Genomic DNA, 17,329 nt, shown 5'->3' on the forward strand with positions numbered 1-17,329 from the left:
TAAAAAATGAACTAAGCTAACAAATAGAGTATTATTTTTAAATATATATTAAAAAAATGCTTTCGAATTGATGATTAATTTTTTGTATTAATTTTTGTATTATATATTTAATTGAAAAAAAAAATAAAAAATAAATATTTTTTATTTTTTCGTGTTAGGGGTGAGCAGTATTCGGTTCAAATCGAAAAAATTGACCGAACTGAATCGATTTAAAAATTTAATTTGATTTTTTTTATATTTCAATTCGGTTTGATTCGGTTTTTAATTTCAGAAATTTCAATTATTTCAGTTCGATTCGATTTTAATAAAAAAAAACTGAAAAAATCGAATCCAACCGATTAGTGATAATAATATATTTTTTTAATAATATTAAATCATATTAAAATTAAAATATTTTAATTAAATTTTAAAATATTAAAAATAAAGTGTAAAAAATAAAAAATTATTAAAAATCGAAACCGATCAAATCGAACCGAATCAAATCGAATCAGACCGGTTCGATTTGATTCAGTTTCTGATCAAAATCGGTTCGATTCGATTTTTATAAATACTAAAATTTCGATTTTTAATTTATTCAATTTGATTTAATTTTAAATCGAACCGATCGAATGGTCACCTAATTGGAGTGTCCTTAAAACATAGCCATTTAAATAAAAAAATAATTATAGTATTAACTTTTTTATTATTATTTATTTTTTCATGATTGAAATTTTCAATTTGAGGCTCAAGTAATGAAGTGTCACGTGCACATGCGCCCACTTTAAGTAGAAGATTTTATGGGACATTCGTCATAATATCCATAAAATCACGTGCTGTGGCATTTGATTATTTATTATTGTTAAATTCCATTAATTAAACTTAAATTTCACGTATATTTAAATGGACCCCTAAAGAAAATATTAAAACCCTAAAATCAACTGGGCCCACAGAAATCTGCTTATTTTTTTTATTTATTTTTATATTTGGCACCACAACATCTATATTTACATCTTCGGAGGTGTTAGAATAAAAAAATTGCTATATTTAAAAATTTAATATATTTTATTAAAATTTAATATATAAAATGGCTATATTTAAAAATTAATAAAAAAATTATATTTTTTAATATATATAAAATAAAATAAATAAAAATTACAGAAAAAAATATATTTATTTTTATATTTTTATTATTGCCCTTAATTTTAATATAATTAATTTTTATTTATGTACGTTGGACCTTTTTATTCATTGGATATGTTTATTATTTTAATTTTTATATAAAAATTTATTAATTTATATTTTTAAAATATTTTTTAAAATATATACATTATCTTTTACTAGCTATTATTTTTAGTATTTAATTATTGTAAAATATACATTATCTTAATAAAATAACAAGCTAGTAATAATATTCATCATTAATTAAATAAAAACTTACAAATATATATAATATGAAAAAAGTCAAGTTTTGCAGTAAAAGTCTGTTTGTTAAAGTATTTTTTATATTTTTTTGTTTTTAAAAAATATTAAAAATTGATATAATATCTCTTAAATTTACTTATATATTTATCATTAGACTTTTGACGGTTGTATAACTTTTATATTTTATGTAAATATATAAATTTAATTATAACAATGAATTATATATTTTATATCTAAGTTTATTGATAGAATGAATATTTACAAGAAAAAAAATATTAATAAAAATAATTTTTTAAGTAACTTAATATTTTTATAATAAGGTGCTTCTAATTTTATAATAAAATTAATAATAGAGATGACAACTGTTAGATTACTTACAAATTATCATATTCAAATCCGAACGATATTTTTAATATCTGAAAGTATTTTTAATTAATAATTTTCATTTAAAAAATAAATTCTAAAAAACATTAAATTTTATTTTTTTAAATATAAATGTTAATAAATAGAATTAAAAAATCATCATAGTTATGAATTTATTTTAATCCGATTATACATTATTCAAACTCATGCTAACAAGTTTTTAATTTAATCTAAATAATTTTTATCATAGGAACGTATCGTAAAATTTAAATTTATTATCATCGACTAACTCTAAATTTAATTTTATCAAATAATAATATAATTCTAACTTAATTATAAATGGACAATGTATTATAAACTAATTTTTATAATTAATTTCTCAATTATATTAAAATTATAGTTATGAAAATAATTATAGTAATAAACAATATAAAACTTATTTAATTAACAACACAGCCATCTATCTTTTGGGTCATATGTATATAAATATATATATATATATATATTAATCCATGAGGTGGTGTTATAATATCATAAAATCTAAATTTCACGTGTTGAATTATGATTTTTAATTAATTGATATTTTAAATCTAAATGTAACTGTGATTTTTATTGTAGTATTTAAGTTTTTTTATGTTTGATTTGATCGTTTATTTACTTATATTGAGATTAAATTGATTTAATTCATTTTATTTTATTGTTTAAACTTAAAATTTATTTTGAGTTTAAATTGGATTAATGATATAATCTTTATTATCCTTTTAGTATATAACATGATAGGTTTTGACAAAATGCACAATATATGCATTCATAAAAAAAATATTAGTAATTGAGCAAACAAAAATAAAGGAGAAAGGTTATTATTTAATTTTTATAATATATAAAATTTCACTAATTAATTTATTATTTTTAAAAATATATTATTTTTTTAATATTTTAAAAAATATATTAATTATTTAATATTTTTAATATGGAGAGATTAATTAATAAATTTTATAAAATTATAATTATTAACTAATAAAATAATTAATAATAAAATTAAGAAAAAATTAATTAATATTTTTTAAAAAATATTGAAAATATTTTAATATATATTTTTAAATTGAGAATCTAATTTATGAATTTATAGTAGTAATTTTTGCCAATAAAATAAATTCTGAATCGAATGGAACCGCACCGGTGCCTAACATCACGCTCCACATTTTTTACACGTCAGAGAACCCATCGACTTGTCTTCCCCACCGTGGCTCACTAGATCGCACCGAAAGAGAGGGAGGCAAATAAAAAGGTTAAAAAAAAAAAGAGAGCGCCTCGGTGGCTCGGTTCGCAGTTTACAGAGGACCTGACAGTGCTAGAGTAGGCGGGAAAGAGAAAGGGGAAAAAAAGGAGAGGGAAACGAAACACAAAAGAGATACAGAACGTTGAGGCAAGAGAGATTGAAGAGAGAAAGAAAATGAAGGATAAAGGGAAGAGATCGGTTGACGAGAGGTATGCACAATGGAAGTCACTGGTTCCTGTCCTCTACGATTGGCTCGCTAATCATAACCTCGTTTGGCCTTCTCTCTCTTGCCGGTACTTGCTTCTCGCACTGGTTCCTAGGGTTTCTGTTTTCATTTCTCTTTCTGGTGCATTTCCTCATTGTTGTGTTAACTTATTGTTTTGAATGCTTGTTTTGCGAAATGCTTGTTATACTCCTTTATTTTTTGCAAAATTCTTTTCCATTTGCATTTTTTTTGGGATAAATAAGCAGCTTGACTGTGCAACTGTACTGGATGGTGGATGATGAAAATCATGTAATCTACTTGGTTCTTGTGGTTTATTTTTACTGCATTTTAGATCTTACTCCATGCACCTTTGTTATTCTTCTAATGCTTCATGACTTAAACTTGATTGTTTTGTTCTTCTAGTGCATGTAATTGCTTTTTTTTTTCCTTAGTGTCTTGGAAATGATTGTAATTACATTCCCTTGGTTGAGATTAATTTTTTAGGCTTAATTTGACCCACTTTTTGATATTGTTAACACTAGTTATCTGGTCATGGGCAAAATTTAGAGTTTCATTTTTTGTAGGTGTTAGGAGTTTTTGATATGTGCAGAAATGTACTTTGATTCGACTCTACTAGTCAACATGTAAAATGCATGTAGGTTAATGTTCTTGTATGTAATTTGATTTCATCTGAGATCCGTTTTGACAAGTACTTATGTCAATGTGCTTTATCATATTCTTAATGCTTCACATGCCTTAGAAGAAGGACACATAGTGATGCATAAGCATCTTCAGTTACTCTGTACTTGGGATTTGATCCTCTATTTTTAATTTTTTAACTAATAGATGGGGTCCACAGCTGGAGCAGGCAACCTACAAGAATCGTCAGCGCCTATACCTTTCTGAACAGGCAAGTTGATAACTATCTGTGCAGAATATAAATTTGTACATCTATTTTATAGTGCTTTTTTTTTTCATCAATAGTTTTTGCCTTCTGTTAATATAAGATGTGTTGGGGAAAAAGGTTAAACAATGTCAATGGTTTGATTTGATATTTTTGGGAGTTCAATTAGTATACTTTATACAAATAGTGAGGCAGAGAGTTATAAAATTGTCACTTTTGAAGGGTTAGATTCATTTAGTTGTTAGCTGGATGTGCTCTTTGTTTGATTATTCGGAATACAATGGGAAGCCAATAAAAATGATTAGGAGAAAGGAATCATCATTTAATATTTTCTTTTTCATTCCCTCTTAATTTTAAACAAACAACTGCAACCTGAACAACAGTTATGAGAGTAGTTGCTTAGAAATTGGCTGTGGAATCTAGATTATTTTCGTTAATGTTGAATAGGCTACTGCATGAGAAAATCTCTAATTGTCCAAAGCTGCTGCAGAAGTGATTTTATCATTTTACATCTTGGATTGTGCCCGTTCCTCTTTGATGTTGCTAAAATTCCAATGCTGGATCCTGTAGTCCATTGTTCATAGTCCTGCAGTCATGTTGCTGGATTTATTTACTTATTTATTCTCTCATATCCAGACTGATGGCAGTGTTCCAAATACTCTTGTAATTGCAAACTGTGAGGTTGTTAAACCTAGGGTTGCTGCTGCAGAGCATATAGCGCAGGTATTGTCATTATGATAATGGTTGCCTTTCTCGCTGTTTTTTGAACGTTGTACTGATTAGCTATGGGATCCTTTGATTGCTTTATCTAACAGTTCAATGAAGAAGCACGCTCTCCTTTTGTAAGGAAGTATAAAACTATTATACATCCTGGCGAGGTACCTGTAACTTCTTAACATTTTAGTTTTTAACTTTTCCCTCTCCTATTGGTTGAATTGATTGCTACTTCTAGAAACCCAATTGATTATTGTAAACATTTTGGTGGGAAGTGTCTAATTTGAAAAATGAAAAATGCTTGGAAAGGGTTTTAGCTGTCTAAGAAAATAAGGGATCAATGGGAAATAATAGCAGCATCAAAGTGGAGTAGGGTGAGGGAAAGGGGGAGTGGCCTTTTAACAAATTTGAGGATTTAATGACTTTTTGATTTTTTCATTTTCAGTAACTGAAAGAATCATATCCATGGAATTTAAAGCCTTCCACTGAATTCTTGCTGCTTTTATGTAAATTATTTTACTTTCGAAGATAGAACCCTGAAGCAAGCTTTCTCTCTCTAGATCTATCTGTAGTAATTTTGTCTTGCAATAATGTACACTTTACTTGTAACTTTTTACTCATATTTAACTTGTCTAACTTTGCTTCATCACTTATACATCATTCTCCTAATGCCAATGGATGTTGAGGCATTTCAGTGTATTTTCACAGGTGAACAGAATCAGGGAATTGCCTCAGAACAGTAAGATAGTGGCTACACACACTGATAGTCCTGATGTAAACATTTGTTTTCATTTTTATCTGCAAAGATATTTAAAATTAGTTATGCTTTTTCTCGTGATTTATAGGTATGGACTATTGGAGTTCTATTCGAACTAAATTATCAAAATTTTTAAACAGGTCCTCATTTGGGATGTTGAGAGCCAACCTAACCGTCATGCTGTCATGGGAGCCACTGAGTCTCATCCAGATCTGGTTTGTCCTGTGGCAATCTTTTGTTCCTTCTCTTAAAACTCTTTAAGTAGTTTTTATACTTCTTATAGCTTGCAATTATACTTAAAATCTTTCTATTTCTTTTGTAATAGCATGCAATGTTGGAATCTATTATATTTAAAATGTTATTGTTGAAATTCTATTTCCAGCTTTTGGCTTGTAAGAATGCATTCAGCTGTTAATGGTCATTGAGATTGTAGAAATCATTTCATATGTATATGAAGAATTTTGTTAATTTATTTTTTCATCAGTGCACTATTTAACTTGGTTATATTTTCACGTAGATATTGACTGGGCATAAAGATGATGCTGAATTTGCTCTTGCTATGTGCCCTACTGAGTCCTTTGTACTATCTGGAGGTTGGATTTTATTTTCATTTCATAGGTTCTCAATCTCAGAACTCCTTTAGCATAACTTAATTGTTTATTAAGAAGCAAACTGATCTTTGAGACATATGGACAATGCTTGGTTGAATGAAGTTAATTGTCATGTGCCTACTGTAGAAACAATGCATGATCGCATGACTCATATAATCATCCCAGACTTATATAATTATTATTTTTTGAAGGGTAGGTGAGCTCATGATAAACTACAGACATCTTATATGCTGTTGGATTTTCTGTTGCTCGCCTCTTATGCACATTACTGGAAATGTGAATTGTTTTTTTGGTCAGGTTTTATGTTATGTTGGTTGGCTATTAAATTGACTAACATTCTCACAATTTTTGTGCTTGGGCAATGGTTATGGTAGGTAAAGACAAGTTAGTGGTGCTATGGAGTATTCATGATCATATCTCAACACTGGCTACTGACCCAGTGCCTTCAAAGTCTCCTGGGTCTGGTGGCTCCAATGCAAAACATGCATCTAAGGTTGGTGCAAGTAATGATAAACCTGCGGAGAAGCCTTCTATTGGGCCACGAGGTACCTATCAAGGGCATGATGATACTGTTGAAGATGTTCAATTCTGCCCATCAAGGTAGCTCTAGCAATCATAATCAATTGCCCTTGGATAAAGTGTAGTCAAGCTAATGATGTGTGCATTCATACATCTGGTCTGTTCTGGCACATTGTATACTGTATAATCTGTATAACTTGCACTTTGCTTTAGAAGCCTGGGTCTCTATTATTCTCACATTATCACTTAATGGAAGTATTACCTGAAGTCTCCTTTGAACATTCTATCCCTTGTGAAGTTGTGATATTATCTCATGTTTTTTTGGTTTCAATGGCCAGTGCGCAGGAGTTCTGTAGTGTAGGAGATGATTCTTGTCTTATACTGTGGGATGCAAGAACTGGCTCTAGTCCAGTTGTCAAGGTTGCATTCATTCTCTTGATGCTTATTATTTGTCTCTTTACATTTTTTTCTCGCTTTGTTCTGTTTTTATCCTTGATGAAAGTTGCAAAATATAATTCACTTGTAAGACTCCTATTATTTTGGGAGGCAGCTTGTTTGCAGTTGAGTTATATAGCTTACTAAATGAGTAAATGACTGGATGAGTGACCTGTATGAAGATGGAGGTTCTACCCATAGGTGATAAGTTGATTAAGTAGCATTTGAGATGGTTCAGTGGCATTCCATTTCAACCTATGGATGCACCAGTATTTGGTAATTAAATCCATGTGGCCGGAGTGGAGAAGAGGGAGACAAAATATAACCTGCACTGAGGTAGAAGCAAAATAGCTCCCAGAAAGTTTAGCTCTATACAAAGTAGAGTGTAGGATAAGTATCCGTGTGGTTTGTGATTGAGCCTTTGCTTAGTTATGATCACTAAAACTGTGTCTGTTATCTGTATCATTATTTTGAGTAACCAGTATTTCATTATATAGTACAGGTGAAAAGTCTATTTGATTCACTTGGTTTTGCTTCCTAGTCCAAGTTTCAATGTGTTGGCCATGAGAACTGTATGTTGTGTTTTTGTCTATTTTTATGTTTCCATTTTGACAAGTGGAACTGCTTTTCCCCTGGTCTTTTTATGCTACCGCTTCCTGTAGTTTCCATATTTGGCATTCATTCTTTTGTTTTTGTTTTTATTTTTCTTATGATCTGGCAGGTTGAGAAAGCACACAATGCTGATCTTCACTGTGTTGATTGGAATCCTCATGATGTAAACCTCTTTCTCACTGGGTACTATATTTTCTGTCCTTTCTTCTGTATCTATTTTCTTTATCATGGTGAGTGCTACAATGAAGAATGTTAGTATTCATATTCTTTATCATGAGCAGCAACATGGAATTTGGAATGATTTTTGTGCCATTGGTTCTTTTTCATTTACACTTTCTTTGATCTCTTTACCTATGCTGAATTAAGTTATGTAACTCGGTGTATGCCTTTAAGTGGTATTGTTCTTTACTTCAGATCAGCTGATAATACTATTCACATGTTTGATCGCCGAAAGCTCACTTCTGGTGGGTTTGGATCACCTATTCATAAATTTGCAGGTCACAGTGCTGCTGTCCTGTGTGTACAGGTCTGGCAAATTGTTTTGGCTTATGGTTAAATTGCTGATTTTTGCATGCCTGTACAAGGAGGAAGTATTTAACTTTCAACAAAATTATGCATTTGTCTCCAGTGGTCTCCAGACAAGTCTTCTGTGTTTGGAAGCTCTGCAGAGGATGGCATTCTAAATATCTGGGATTATGAGAAGGTCCTAAGCTTATATTTTTCCTTCTAGACTGCTTCTCTTCTCTCTCTCTCTCCCCCTCCCCCTTTCTTTCTCTGCTCTCCCTCTCTCATGGTCAATTCTATAAAGGGTAAAAGAGAGAACAACTTAATAATCAAACATGACTTTGAGGGAAGTCTATACAAATGGAAATTCAGGTCAAAATATCTTCCTCTTCCTAATGCGAGGAACATATGGAAAGCCTCCAAGGAGAGACGCCGTAGAATAGACAAATAGTGTGACATGTTTTGATTTACTTGATGTGCCAGCATAGTGAAGCAACAATTAATCACAAGTTCAGTAGTGTAGTAGTCAAAGTCAAAGCATGCCTCACAGTGCAGGCAAACCTTCTGCTTCTCCTTCCCTCTTTGATCCTGAAAAAATGAAATTGATCTTGTTGCCACCTTCCCCCAATTTTTGAGGTTAATCTGGATGCTGGGGAAGATGATTGTTTCACTGGAAATAACTATGGAGTTGTTCCTGTTATTATGAGTGAACTGATATAAGAAGAGGGTTCATATTTCTAATTTGTTTCTAAACGCACTTCTACTTTTTCTCCAAACAGTTTGACTGCTCATATTCCATTACAGGCTTCAACATTGTGGTTCTCTAAAAGTTGAGCCATAACAATTAGATTAGAGTTCATATCAGTCAATCACATCTTGAACAGTGTGTCATTGGCATTAATAGCATCTGTAAAAATTTTCTTTTGGTTTCATTGGTGGAGGGATTATTAGGTTTATATATTTGCCTATTTTCCTTGTTCCCTTTTTCGTCTTGGCATTTTTTTGTATTTCTGAAATTGCTGTTTATTATCCTCGTCTTTCAGGTTGGTAAAAAGCAAGATTCTACTGGATTGAAATTGCCAAATGCTCCTCCAGGATTATTTTTCCGACATGCTGGGCATAGGTATGAGAGTTTATTTGTGTGCTTCCTGTGCCCTTTATTCTTACATTTATTCAAGTTGTCATGCTGAAATATCAATTTGCAGATGTTTCATAGTAGTTATTGATGCCTAAAATGTTTTGGGCGGTTGACAGCGTTTGTTATATGCTCATTTTTGTTTGATTTCATTGTGGTGATCATGGTTTATATGTGCACTTAGGGACAAGGTTGTTGACTTCCATTGGAATGCTTCAGATCCGTGGACAATTGTCAGTGTTTCTGATGATTGTGAAAGTACTTCAGGAGGTGGTACTCTACAGGTAAGAAAAAACCATTTTTTTCAATTGATGTTCTGCTGAGAACTTTATTCTGTCATGCAAGTATGGCTTTAAGTTAGCATTTCTTTGTAATGTTTCTCTATTATGCTCTCTTCTGCTGTTTGTGGAGAAAATAATTCGAAAATGTGGAATCTGATTTTAGTCAATCTAATTTTATTGCATGTCTTCAATCTTCACCCACCTGTGTACTTGTTCCCTTAGAGTGGTGAAATTTATAATTAACCATTCTAGAATTTGGAGTAAGAAAAACTGAATAAGCATTCTTCAATTTGGCAAGGATGAGAGGTACAGCAGGTTTGTCAAGTGTATCCAACATGTGGTAGCATTATGGGTCACTTGGTGAAGGAATTGCAGCGCTGAACAAATGGTTTCTCGAGTGATTTGGCTTGTTGCTTTCTACTTCGGTTTAATTAATGCTTATCCTTTTCTGTTAAGTGGTTAAGATGGACCCATGGTCATTGTTCGTATGGACCTGTATCAATTGCTCTGATAAAAACAAGGACTACGATTTGACACGTGAATTAGATGCACATTTTGCTTGTGACTAGACGTGTTAAATATAAGTTAGCACTCTGACTATTATTCCTTCACTGAAACATAATTAATTTGGTGCAGATATGGCGGATGATCGACTTGATTTACAGGCCGGAGGAGGAGGTCCTTGCAGAACTGGATAAGTTTAAATCTCACATTCTCACATGTGATAAAAGCTAGAACTCATTAGTTTTGCTGATAACTGGGATGCTGAACAGTGGGACTCTGTTAGTAGAGTGGTCTCTTTTGGTAATTCGAGTTGCTCTGATATCTACTTCAGAATTAGAGAGATGCTTTAACGTTTAAGGTGGCCAATCATTGGTGACCATGACCATCTTAAATGCTGCATGTTCTTTTCCTCTCCTCGGTTTATTATCAAGTGCTCGTTTATGTTAAAAATGCAATTTCTGTTTCGAATATGAAAATGCGCAAAGCTAAGTAGGCTATTCTACAAAGGGCGAGAAATGGCGGTTTTAGCTACAAGCTAGGGGGACTGGACTAGACTTAAAAGTTGGTTGGTTTATTTCAATTCAATTTGATTTTGATTAAATTTGGGATCAACTAACTTTTTTAAACTTTGAAAAACCTTTCATTACCTTAAAAAATCTCTTTCCAAACATACAGTTCTTGTATTAATTTTATCAAAATAAAATATCCCTTAATCCAATCGTGTCAATTTTCCGCTAATTGTTTGATAAGTTATCAAAATAACTTTAAAGGTACAATAAGTTAATCCCTATAGTTATTTTTGGTAAATTTATAGGTCCCTCAATCAGTTGTAAATCACTTTCCTTGCATTGATATATTGCTAAAGCTCTTGCTTCCAACAAATCCTTGTCAACCAACGCTTTGGTGGGCAACTGAGGATTTTGACCTCTTTAGGACGTTTTCGATTATATTTATGGACTTCTTGTTAGGTAAGGTGGGCTGTGTATGTTCTAAGTTAAAAGATACCTATAGAAACTTCCATGTGGGTTTAAATACTTGATGCTCAATTTCATCATTTTGCATTCATTTGAAAAAAATTATTTTACAATAAAAACTTCAAATGAATCTACGATTTTAATTCTTTTCAAAATATATTTTTAAGTTAAAACAAATTGAATTTTAGAATAAGAGAATTAACAGAAAAAATAATTAAGTTAAAATTTTAAGAAATTTTTTATTTCGTTTTTCCTCCTTAATTTAGTTTACTTGCAATTTAGACTAAAGTCAAGAAAATTAAATAAGTAAATGGGTGATTTATAAAAATAATTTTAATTATTGTCTTTATTAACATATTAATCCCTATAAAAGCTCATAAAAAAATATTTTAATATTTTTATTTTACTAAATATTTAGATTTTTAATTATTTTTCAAATATATTTCAGCATATTTTATTTATCATTTTTTGAAATCATTTATCATATTTTAAATAAATAGCTATTTGCGCTTTAAAAAATACAAAATACAATATTTCTTTTTTGTAAGAGTATTTTAATTTTGTAATATTAATACTTAAATGAATTAAGGCATCGTTTTTACATAATTAAAATTTATAAATATTTTAAATAAGTTTTTAAATTGTAGGAACCAATAGTAGTATTATTTAGATACATTTTTATAATTTATTAGGATTGCGGACGAAGCCAGCAGAATTTGACCGTTATATATTGAGTTTTTACAAAATGAATTAATTATTATTAATTTATTATTATTAAATTGAAGCTTTATATATAAATTTGTATATATTATATATTTTTTAATTAATTATACTAAATTTGATAGTATAAAATATTTAATTTAATGCCCATTAAGCTCGTTTTTTAGTGAGATTGACCTTAACAATAAGAAAAATAAAAATTAAAAAAGGCTTCTGGAACTGGAAGCAGGGGATAGTAATGAAGAAAGCGTGGCAATAGTCGAAACCAACACATCTTCACTCCATAGTTATAGTCTGTCACTGCAAAAGTTCCTCTCGACTTCTGAACATTTCTCTCTGATGAAGACGAAGATGGGTACCGTCTCTGCGATCCTCTTCTTCGCTTTCTTCCTTATCTCCTCTGCATACTCCTTCTATCTTCCTGGTGTAGCTCCTCGTGATTTTCACAGGGTACCATCTAGCTACTTATCTCTTTTCTAGTGCTTTTTCCCCCGCCTTTTCTGTTCATTTTTTCATTTTTCTTTGGCTATTCCAGTTTATGGGTTTCACTTGTTATGTTCTTTAGAGCTGACGTGTCTGTGTGTGTTTTGGTAAAGCTTAAAATAGAGTTGGATCTAGGGTTTTGGAGTTTGATCCGTTGTACGCCTGATTTGGATTCTCATAGATCTGTAGCTTCGCTTTTGGTTTGCTTTGGATCTGTTTTGTTGTCCTTTTATCGCTTTGAATAGTTGTTTGTGTTTAAAAATGAGCTCGTGATTTGATAACAAGTTTATAGTTAGTTATTTCTTTGTGTTGCTGCAGTAGTTTTTAATTGATTGATTTGTCGGTCGTTGAGATTTTGGGTTTTAGCATGCGAAAAGACAAATGTAGTGTGAGGGGTTATTCGTTTGTGCTATTCACATATGCGTGAGATAATGATGATTAATGATGGAGAACATTTACAAGAAGTATGTAGGAAACAAAATTGGTCATTGGAAAGCTACTGAATGTACAATTTCTAAGAACGAGTTTGTTTATTCTTAAATTTCATTCATTGTTTTTTGTGCAAAGACTCTTGAAGAGTTTGTTTCCTGTTGATATTGAATTCTGGTATGATATGTGAATATTGAAACCAGAAATGTAAGAGAGAAAATTTTTTTGTGATGGTGAGAGATTTAGTTGCAATGTTGGATCATTATCATGAGCAGTGGTGTCATCAGTGCTAATATTAGCCAGAATGGGAGCCAAATCATATATTGACCAAATACCTTATGTTTCATGCTTTCAGCCGTTCATCATATCATCCATTATTGTGCAAATGGTGAATTGTTTGATTTGAAATATCAATAGTGGCTTGGAGCCAAATCATATATTGACCAAATACTGTATGTTTCATGCTTTCAGCCGTTCATCATATCATCCATTATTGTGCAAATGGTGAATTGTTTGATTTGAAATATCAATAGTGGCTTGTATATATGGTGAATTGTTGATTTGGAGTATCAATAGTGGCTTCTATACATGGTGAATTGTTTGATTTGGAGTATCACTAGTGACTTTTTCCCACTTCAAATGTGAACTTTTCCTTCTGAACTTGGCTGCTTTTATATGTGGGTGGAGGGAAGGGGTATGAAGTTCTTTTGTCTTTAGGAAATTTTCAAAATCTTTCAACATTTTCATTGATCATTTGTTTTTGTTACCTCTTCATGTATAGTTCACTATATGATGTTTATGCTTTTCTGAATAGGGGGATATCCTTTCGGTCAAAGTGAACAAATTGTCATCTACAAAGACACAACTTCCATATGACTACTACTACTTGAAATATTGTAAGCCCAAAACTATTGTTAACAGTGCTGAAAATTTGGGGGAGGTTCTTCGTGGCGACCGCATTGAGAATTCTGTATACAATGTAAGCATATGTTGCATTTTCTTATTTAATGATATGAACTGAAGAATGATGATGAATTCGGGTGTTTACTGGGTATGTGGATCTAATTTATGTAACTCACCCCAGTTTGAAATGATGGAAGAGCAACCATGCAAAGTGGCCTGTGGAGTGACACTTGATGCTGAATCTGCTAAGAATTTCAAGGAAAAAATTGATGATGAATATCGGGTTAACATGTAAGTTTGAGATGTGCCTTCCATATTTTACTTTTATCATTCTGAGTTTTGTTTGCATATATTCAGTTTTTCCATACTAAACTCCACTCTTCTGTTGCTTTTTTATTCATAACTTCATTTGTTTTGTGTTTGTATTCTATTTTAATTTTATACCCGTATGTTCTATGTGCATTTTCAGTTAAAACAGTTTATTGCTTGTATTGATAGTTTGGAAATGGGTGTGCAGGATCCTGGATAATCTTCCAGTTGCTGTTCTTAGACAAAGGAGAGATGGCAGTCAGTCAACAACTTATGAACATGGTTTCCGTGTTGGATTCAAAGGAAATTACGCTGGGGTATGTTTTAGAAAGCACCAGCTAGTACTGGATGTTTTTTCTTTCTCATTTTGTTTTGAAAATTTGTTTCTTTTGCAGAGTAAAGAGGAGAAATATTTTATCAATAACCACTTGAGCTTTAGAGTTATGTTTCACAAGGATCCTGAGACAGACTCTGCTCGAATTGTTGGGTTTGAGGTTATCCCGAACAGGTATTTGTACCATCTTCCTCTTTTTCATATTTCTGTTTTCATTTTGTCGAGTTTCCTTGGGTGAATGGTAATGAATTAAGTTTAGCATTTACTCCAAATTCTGAAAGCTGAAATGCAGTGGAGGAAATAAAAATTTAAGCTCTTGAATGCAGCGTAAGCATGCTTGCTACCGATGCAAATACATTGATGGACATATGAATGGCTAAATGTTCAGTTTCATCCTGGTACTTATTGGAGTGTTCAATTTAGCCTGTTTTCAACTTTGAACTCAGGAATTCTCAATTTATGCTCAACTTAGTCCAAAAATAAATTTCTAGGCTAAATTTGTTGATTTCTTGGTTTAACTTAAAAATTAAGGTGGTCAATTTCTTGACTTTTTGGCTCAAAATTTCTTGATTTCTGATTTCGCCCAGAATTCAAGAATCTCAATTTTTCCCCTTGATTTTTGGGCTAAATTAAGCTTAAGTTGAAACATCTGGGTTAATTTAGACAAAAATTAAAACTTAGGTAATTTGAGCATTAAGCCTCATGGAACGCTTGCCTGTATTCATTGCTTGGGGGCTTCCATTTATTGCTTTGGTGCTGATGAGTGGATCTGATTTTCTTACTTTAGCATGTTGCTTTTGTGCCAAAATTGCACATGTATCTTGGTTATTTCCAATTTATATGCATACATTGCTTGTCATGATCATTTGTGAATTTTCATCAGCATCATGTAAAAATTTATAGGAAATGCTTTATTATTTTCTTTATGGTTTTCCAATCACATAACTATGTCCACTTCACGATCAGTTTATTTATTTCCTTCTGTTTTTATTCTGATTCCTCTAAGCAGTATTAATCATGAATACAAGGAATGGGATGATAAAAATCCTCAAGTGACAACATGCAACAAGGATACCAAGAAGTTGATTCAAGGTAGCACTGTTCCACAAGAAGTTGACTCGGGCAAGAGAATTGTATTCTCGTATGACGTTAGCTTCAAGGTATTCCTTACAATATAATTTTGTGGTTTTTCATTTTTCCTAAGCTGTCTGTGCGAATGCCTATTTCTTTGGGAGCCTTTCTCAATTTTTGCTGTATGTGTGTTTTAGGAAAGTGAAATTAAATGGGCATCTCGTTGGGACACATATCTACTCATGAATGATGATCAGATCCACTGGTTCTCCATCATAAACTCACTGATGATTGTCTTGTTCCTTTCTGGCATGGTGGCCATGATCATGATGAGAACTTTGTATAGAGATATTGCAAACTACAATCAGTTGGAGACTCAAGATGAGGCTCAGGAAGAAACAGGGTGGAAACTTGTCCATGGAGATGTGTTCCGGGCACCCATCAATTATGGTTTACTTTGTGTTTATGTTGGTACAGGTGTACAAATCTTTGGAATGACATTAGTGACTATGATATTTGCATTGCTGGGTTTCCTATCCCCTTCCAACAGAGGTGGCCTTACGACAGCTATGGTCCTGTTGTGGGTGTTCATGGGCATATTGGCTGGTTACTCATCTGCACGTTTGTACAAAATGTTCAAGGGCACAGAGTGGAAGAGGAACACTCTAAAAACTGCATTTATGTTCCCGGGTATTCTTTTTGCAATCTTCTTTGTGCTGAATGCCCTAATTTGGGGAGAGCAGTCTTCAGGGGCAGTACCTTTCGGGACCATGTTTGCTCTGGTTTGCTTGTGGTTTGGTATATCTGTTCCTTTGGTATTTGTGGGTAGTTACCTTGGTTTCAAAAAGCCAGCTATTGAAGACCCTGTGAAAACGAACAAAATTCCTAGACAGATACCTGAGCAAGCATGGTATATGAAACCAGTTTTCTCCATTCTCATTGGAGGCATTCTCCCATTTGGTGCTGTTTTTATTGAGCTTTTCTTCATCCTGACATCAATATGGTTGAATCAGTTCTACTACATTTTCGGCTTCCTCTTCATAGTGTTTGTTATCCTTTTGATTACTTGTGTGGAGATAACAATTGTGCTCTGCTACTTCCAGTTATGCAGCGAGGACTATAACTGGTGGTGGAGATCTTACCTGACTGCTGGCTCTTCTGCTCTGTACCTTTTCCTCTACTCGGTGTTCTACTTCTTTACCAAATTGGAAATCACAAAGTTGGTTTCTGGAATCCTCTACTTTGGGTATATGATAATCATATCTTATGCATTCTTTGTTTTGACTGGGACAATTGGCTTCTATGCTTGCTTCTGGTTTGTCCGAAAGATTTACTCATCTGTCAAAATTGACTGAGACCGAACTGCTGATGCAAAGGTGGATGAGAACGACGTGAACTCCAGGGCGTTTGTTTTCTCTATGCTTGTTCTAGATGCAGGCTATGCAATGGAAATTTTTGGTGGGTCGCGGTGAAATCATTTCATGTATTGATTATATAGAGTAGGTTTTGTTTACGCTTGTGAAAAATTATATAAACTGTTCTCATTAGTTTATGTGCATTAACCGGTGATCTAGACAACTCCATACAGTATATCAGCTTATATATTATATAGGATGAGTTCTTTCAATGCTGCTTTCTGTTTCTTATATTGCAACTCTATAGTAGCCAACAGAAAAATCGGCGGTAGGAGTTAGCATCTCGTTTCATTTGAGCTAACATTGCAGAGATAAATTTTCCCTTAAAATTTATTTTCATGGGAAAAGGGTATTCAGTGTGAATCTTGGTTCATCACATTGGCATACGGATGACTCTGAACTGCTGGATGATTGAGATTCAATTGGACCATTATTTTATTTATTGATCCTCGTCTGAATAAGAGACG

General features: G+C 32.1%; 2 protein-coding genes across 2 annotated transcripts; both read left to right on the plus strand.

Moving 5' to 3' along the window:
- Positions 1 to 3,082: 3,082 nt before the first annotated feature.
- Positions 3,083 to 10,679, plus strand: LOC110626815 (WD-40 repeat-containing protein MSI4). Its single transcript, XM_021772926.2, has 15 exons — positions 3,083 to 3,336; positions 4,095 to 4,158; positions 4,789 to 4,875; positions 4,968 to 5,030; positions 5,575 to 5,640; positions 5,764 to 5,838; positions 6,141 to 6,216; positions 6,609 to 6,834; positions 7,092 to 7,173; positions 7,910 to 7,983; positions 8,215 to 8,326; positions 8,429 to 8,503; positions 9,348 to 9,427; positions 9,624 to 9,723; positions 10,357 to 10,679. The coding sequence occupies exons 1-15, from the start codon at positions 3,218 to 3,220 to the stop codon at positions 10,453 to 10,455; spliced, it is 1,398 nt and encodes a 465-aa protein (XP_021628618.1). The 5' UTR covers positions 3,083 to 3,217; the 3' UTR covers positions 10,456 to 10,679.
- A 1,437-nt stretch (positions 10,680 to 12,116) lies between these two features.
- Positions 12,117 to 17,074, plus strand: LOC110626814 (transmembrane 9 superfamily member 7). Its single transcript, XM_021772925.2, has 7 exons — positions 12,117 to 12,368; positions 13,645 to 13,809; positions 13,915 to 14,024; positions 14,251 to 14,359; positions 14,438 to 14,550; positions 15,386 to 15,536; positions 15,645 to 17,074. Exons 1-7 carry the CDS (start codon positions 12,258 to 12,260, stop codon positions 16,800 to 16,802), a joined length of 1,917 nt encoding a protein of 638 aa, XP_021628617.1. The 5' UTR covers positions 12,117 to 12,257; the 3' UTR covers positions 16,803 to 17,074.
- Positions 17,075 to 17,329: the final 255 nt, after the last annotated feature.

This window comes from Manihot esculenta, chromosome 11, assembly GCF_001659605.2.
Source record: "Manihot esculenta cultivar AM560-2 chromosome 11, M.esculenta_v8, whole genome shotgun sequence".
Classification (NCBI taxonomy): domain Eukaryota; kingdom Viridiplantae; phylum Streptophyta; class Magnoliopsida; order Malpighiales; family Euphorbiaceae; genus Manihot; species Manihot esculenta.

What these genes read in the sequence shown, in the direction of transcription:
- LOC110626815 (XM_021772926.2), top strand. Translation starts at nt 3,218, where the DNA reads ATGAAGGATAAAGGGAAGAGATCGGTTGACGAGAGGTATGCACAATGG. An exon ending in CTGCTGTCCTGTGTGTACAG is followed by an intron (nt 8,327 to 8,428) that starts GTCTGGCAAATT and finishes ATTTGTCTCCAG; the next exon opens with TGGTCTCCAGACAAGTCTTC. An exon ending in ATATCTGGGATTATGAGAAG is followed by an intron (nt 8,504 to 9,347) that starts GTCCTAAGCTTA and finishes CTCGTCTTTCAG; the next exon opens with GTTGGTAAAAAGCAAGATTC.
- LOC110626814 (XM_021772925.2), top strand. Translation starts at nt 12,258, where the DNA reads ATGAAGACGAAGATGGGTACCGTCTCTGCGATCCTCTTCTTCGCTTTC. An exon ending in TTTGAGGTTATCCCGAACAG is followed by an intron (nt 14,551 to 15,385) that starts GTATTTGTACCA and finishes TCCTCTAAGCAG; the next exon opens with TATTAATCATGAATACAAGG. An exon ending in CGTATGACGTTAGCTTCAAG is followed by an intron (nt 15,537 to 15,644) that starts GTATTCCTTACA and finishes TGTGTGTTTTAG; the next exon opens with GAAAGTGAAATTAAATGGGC.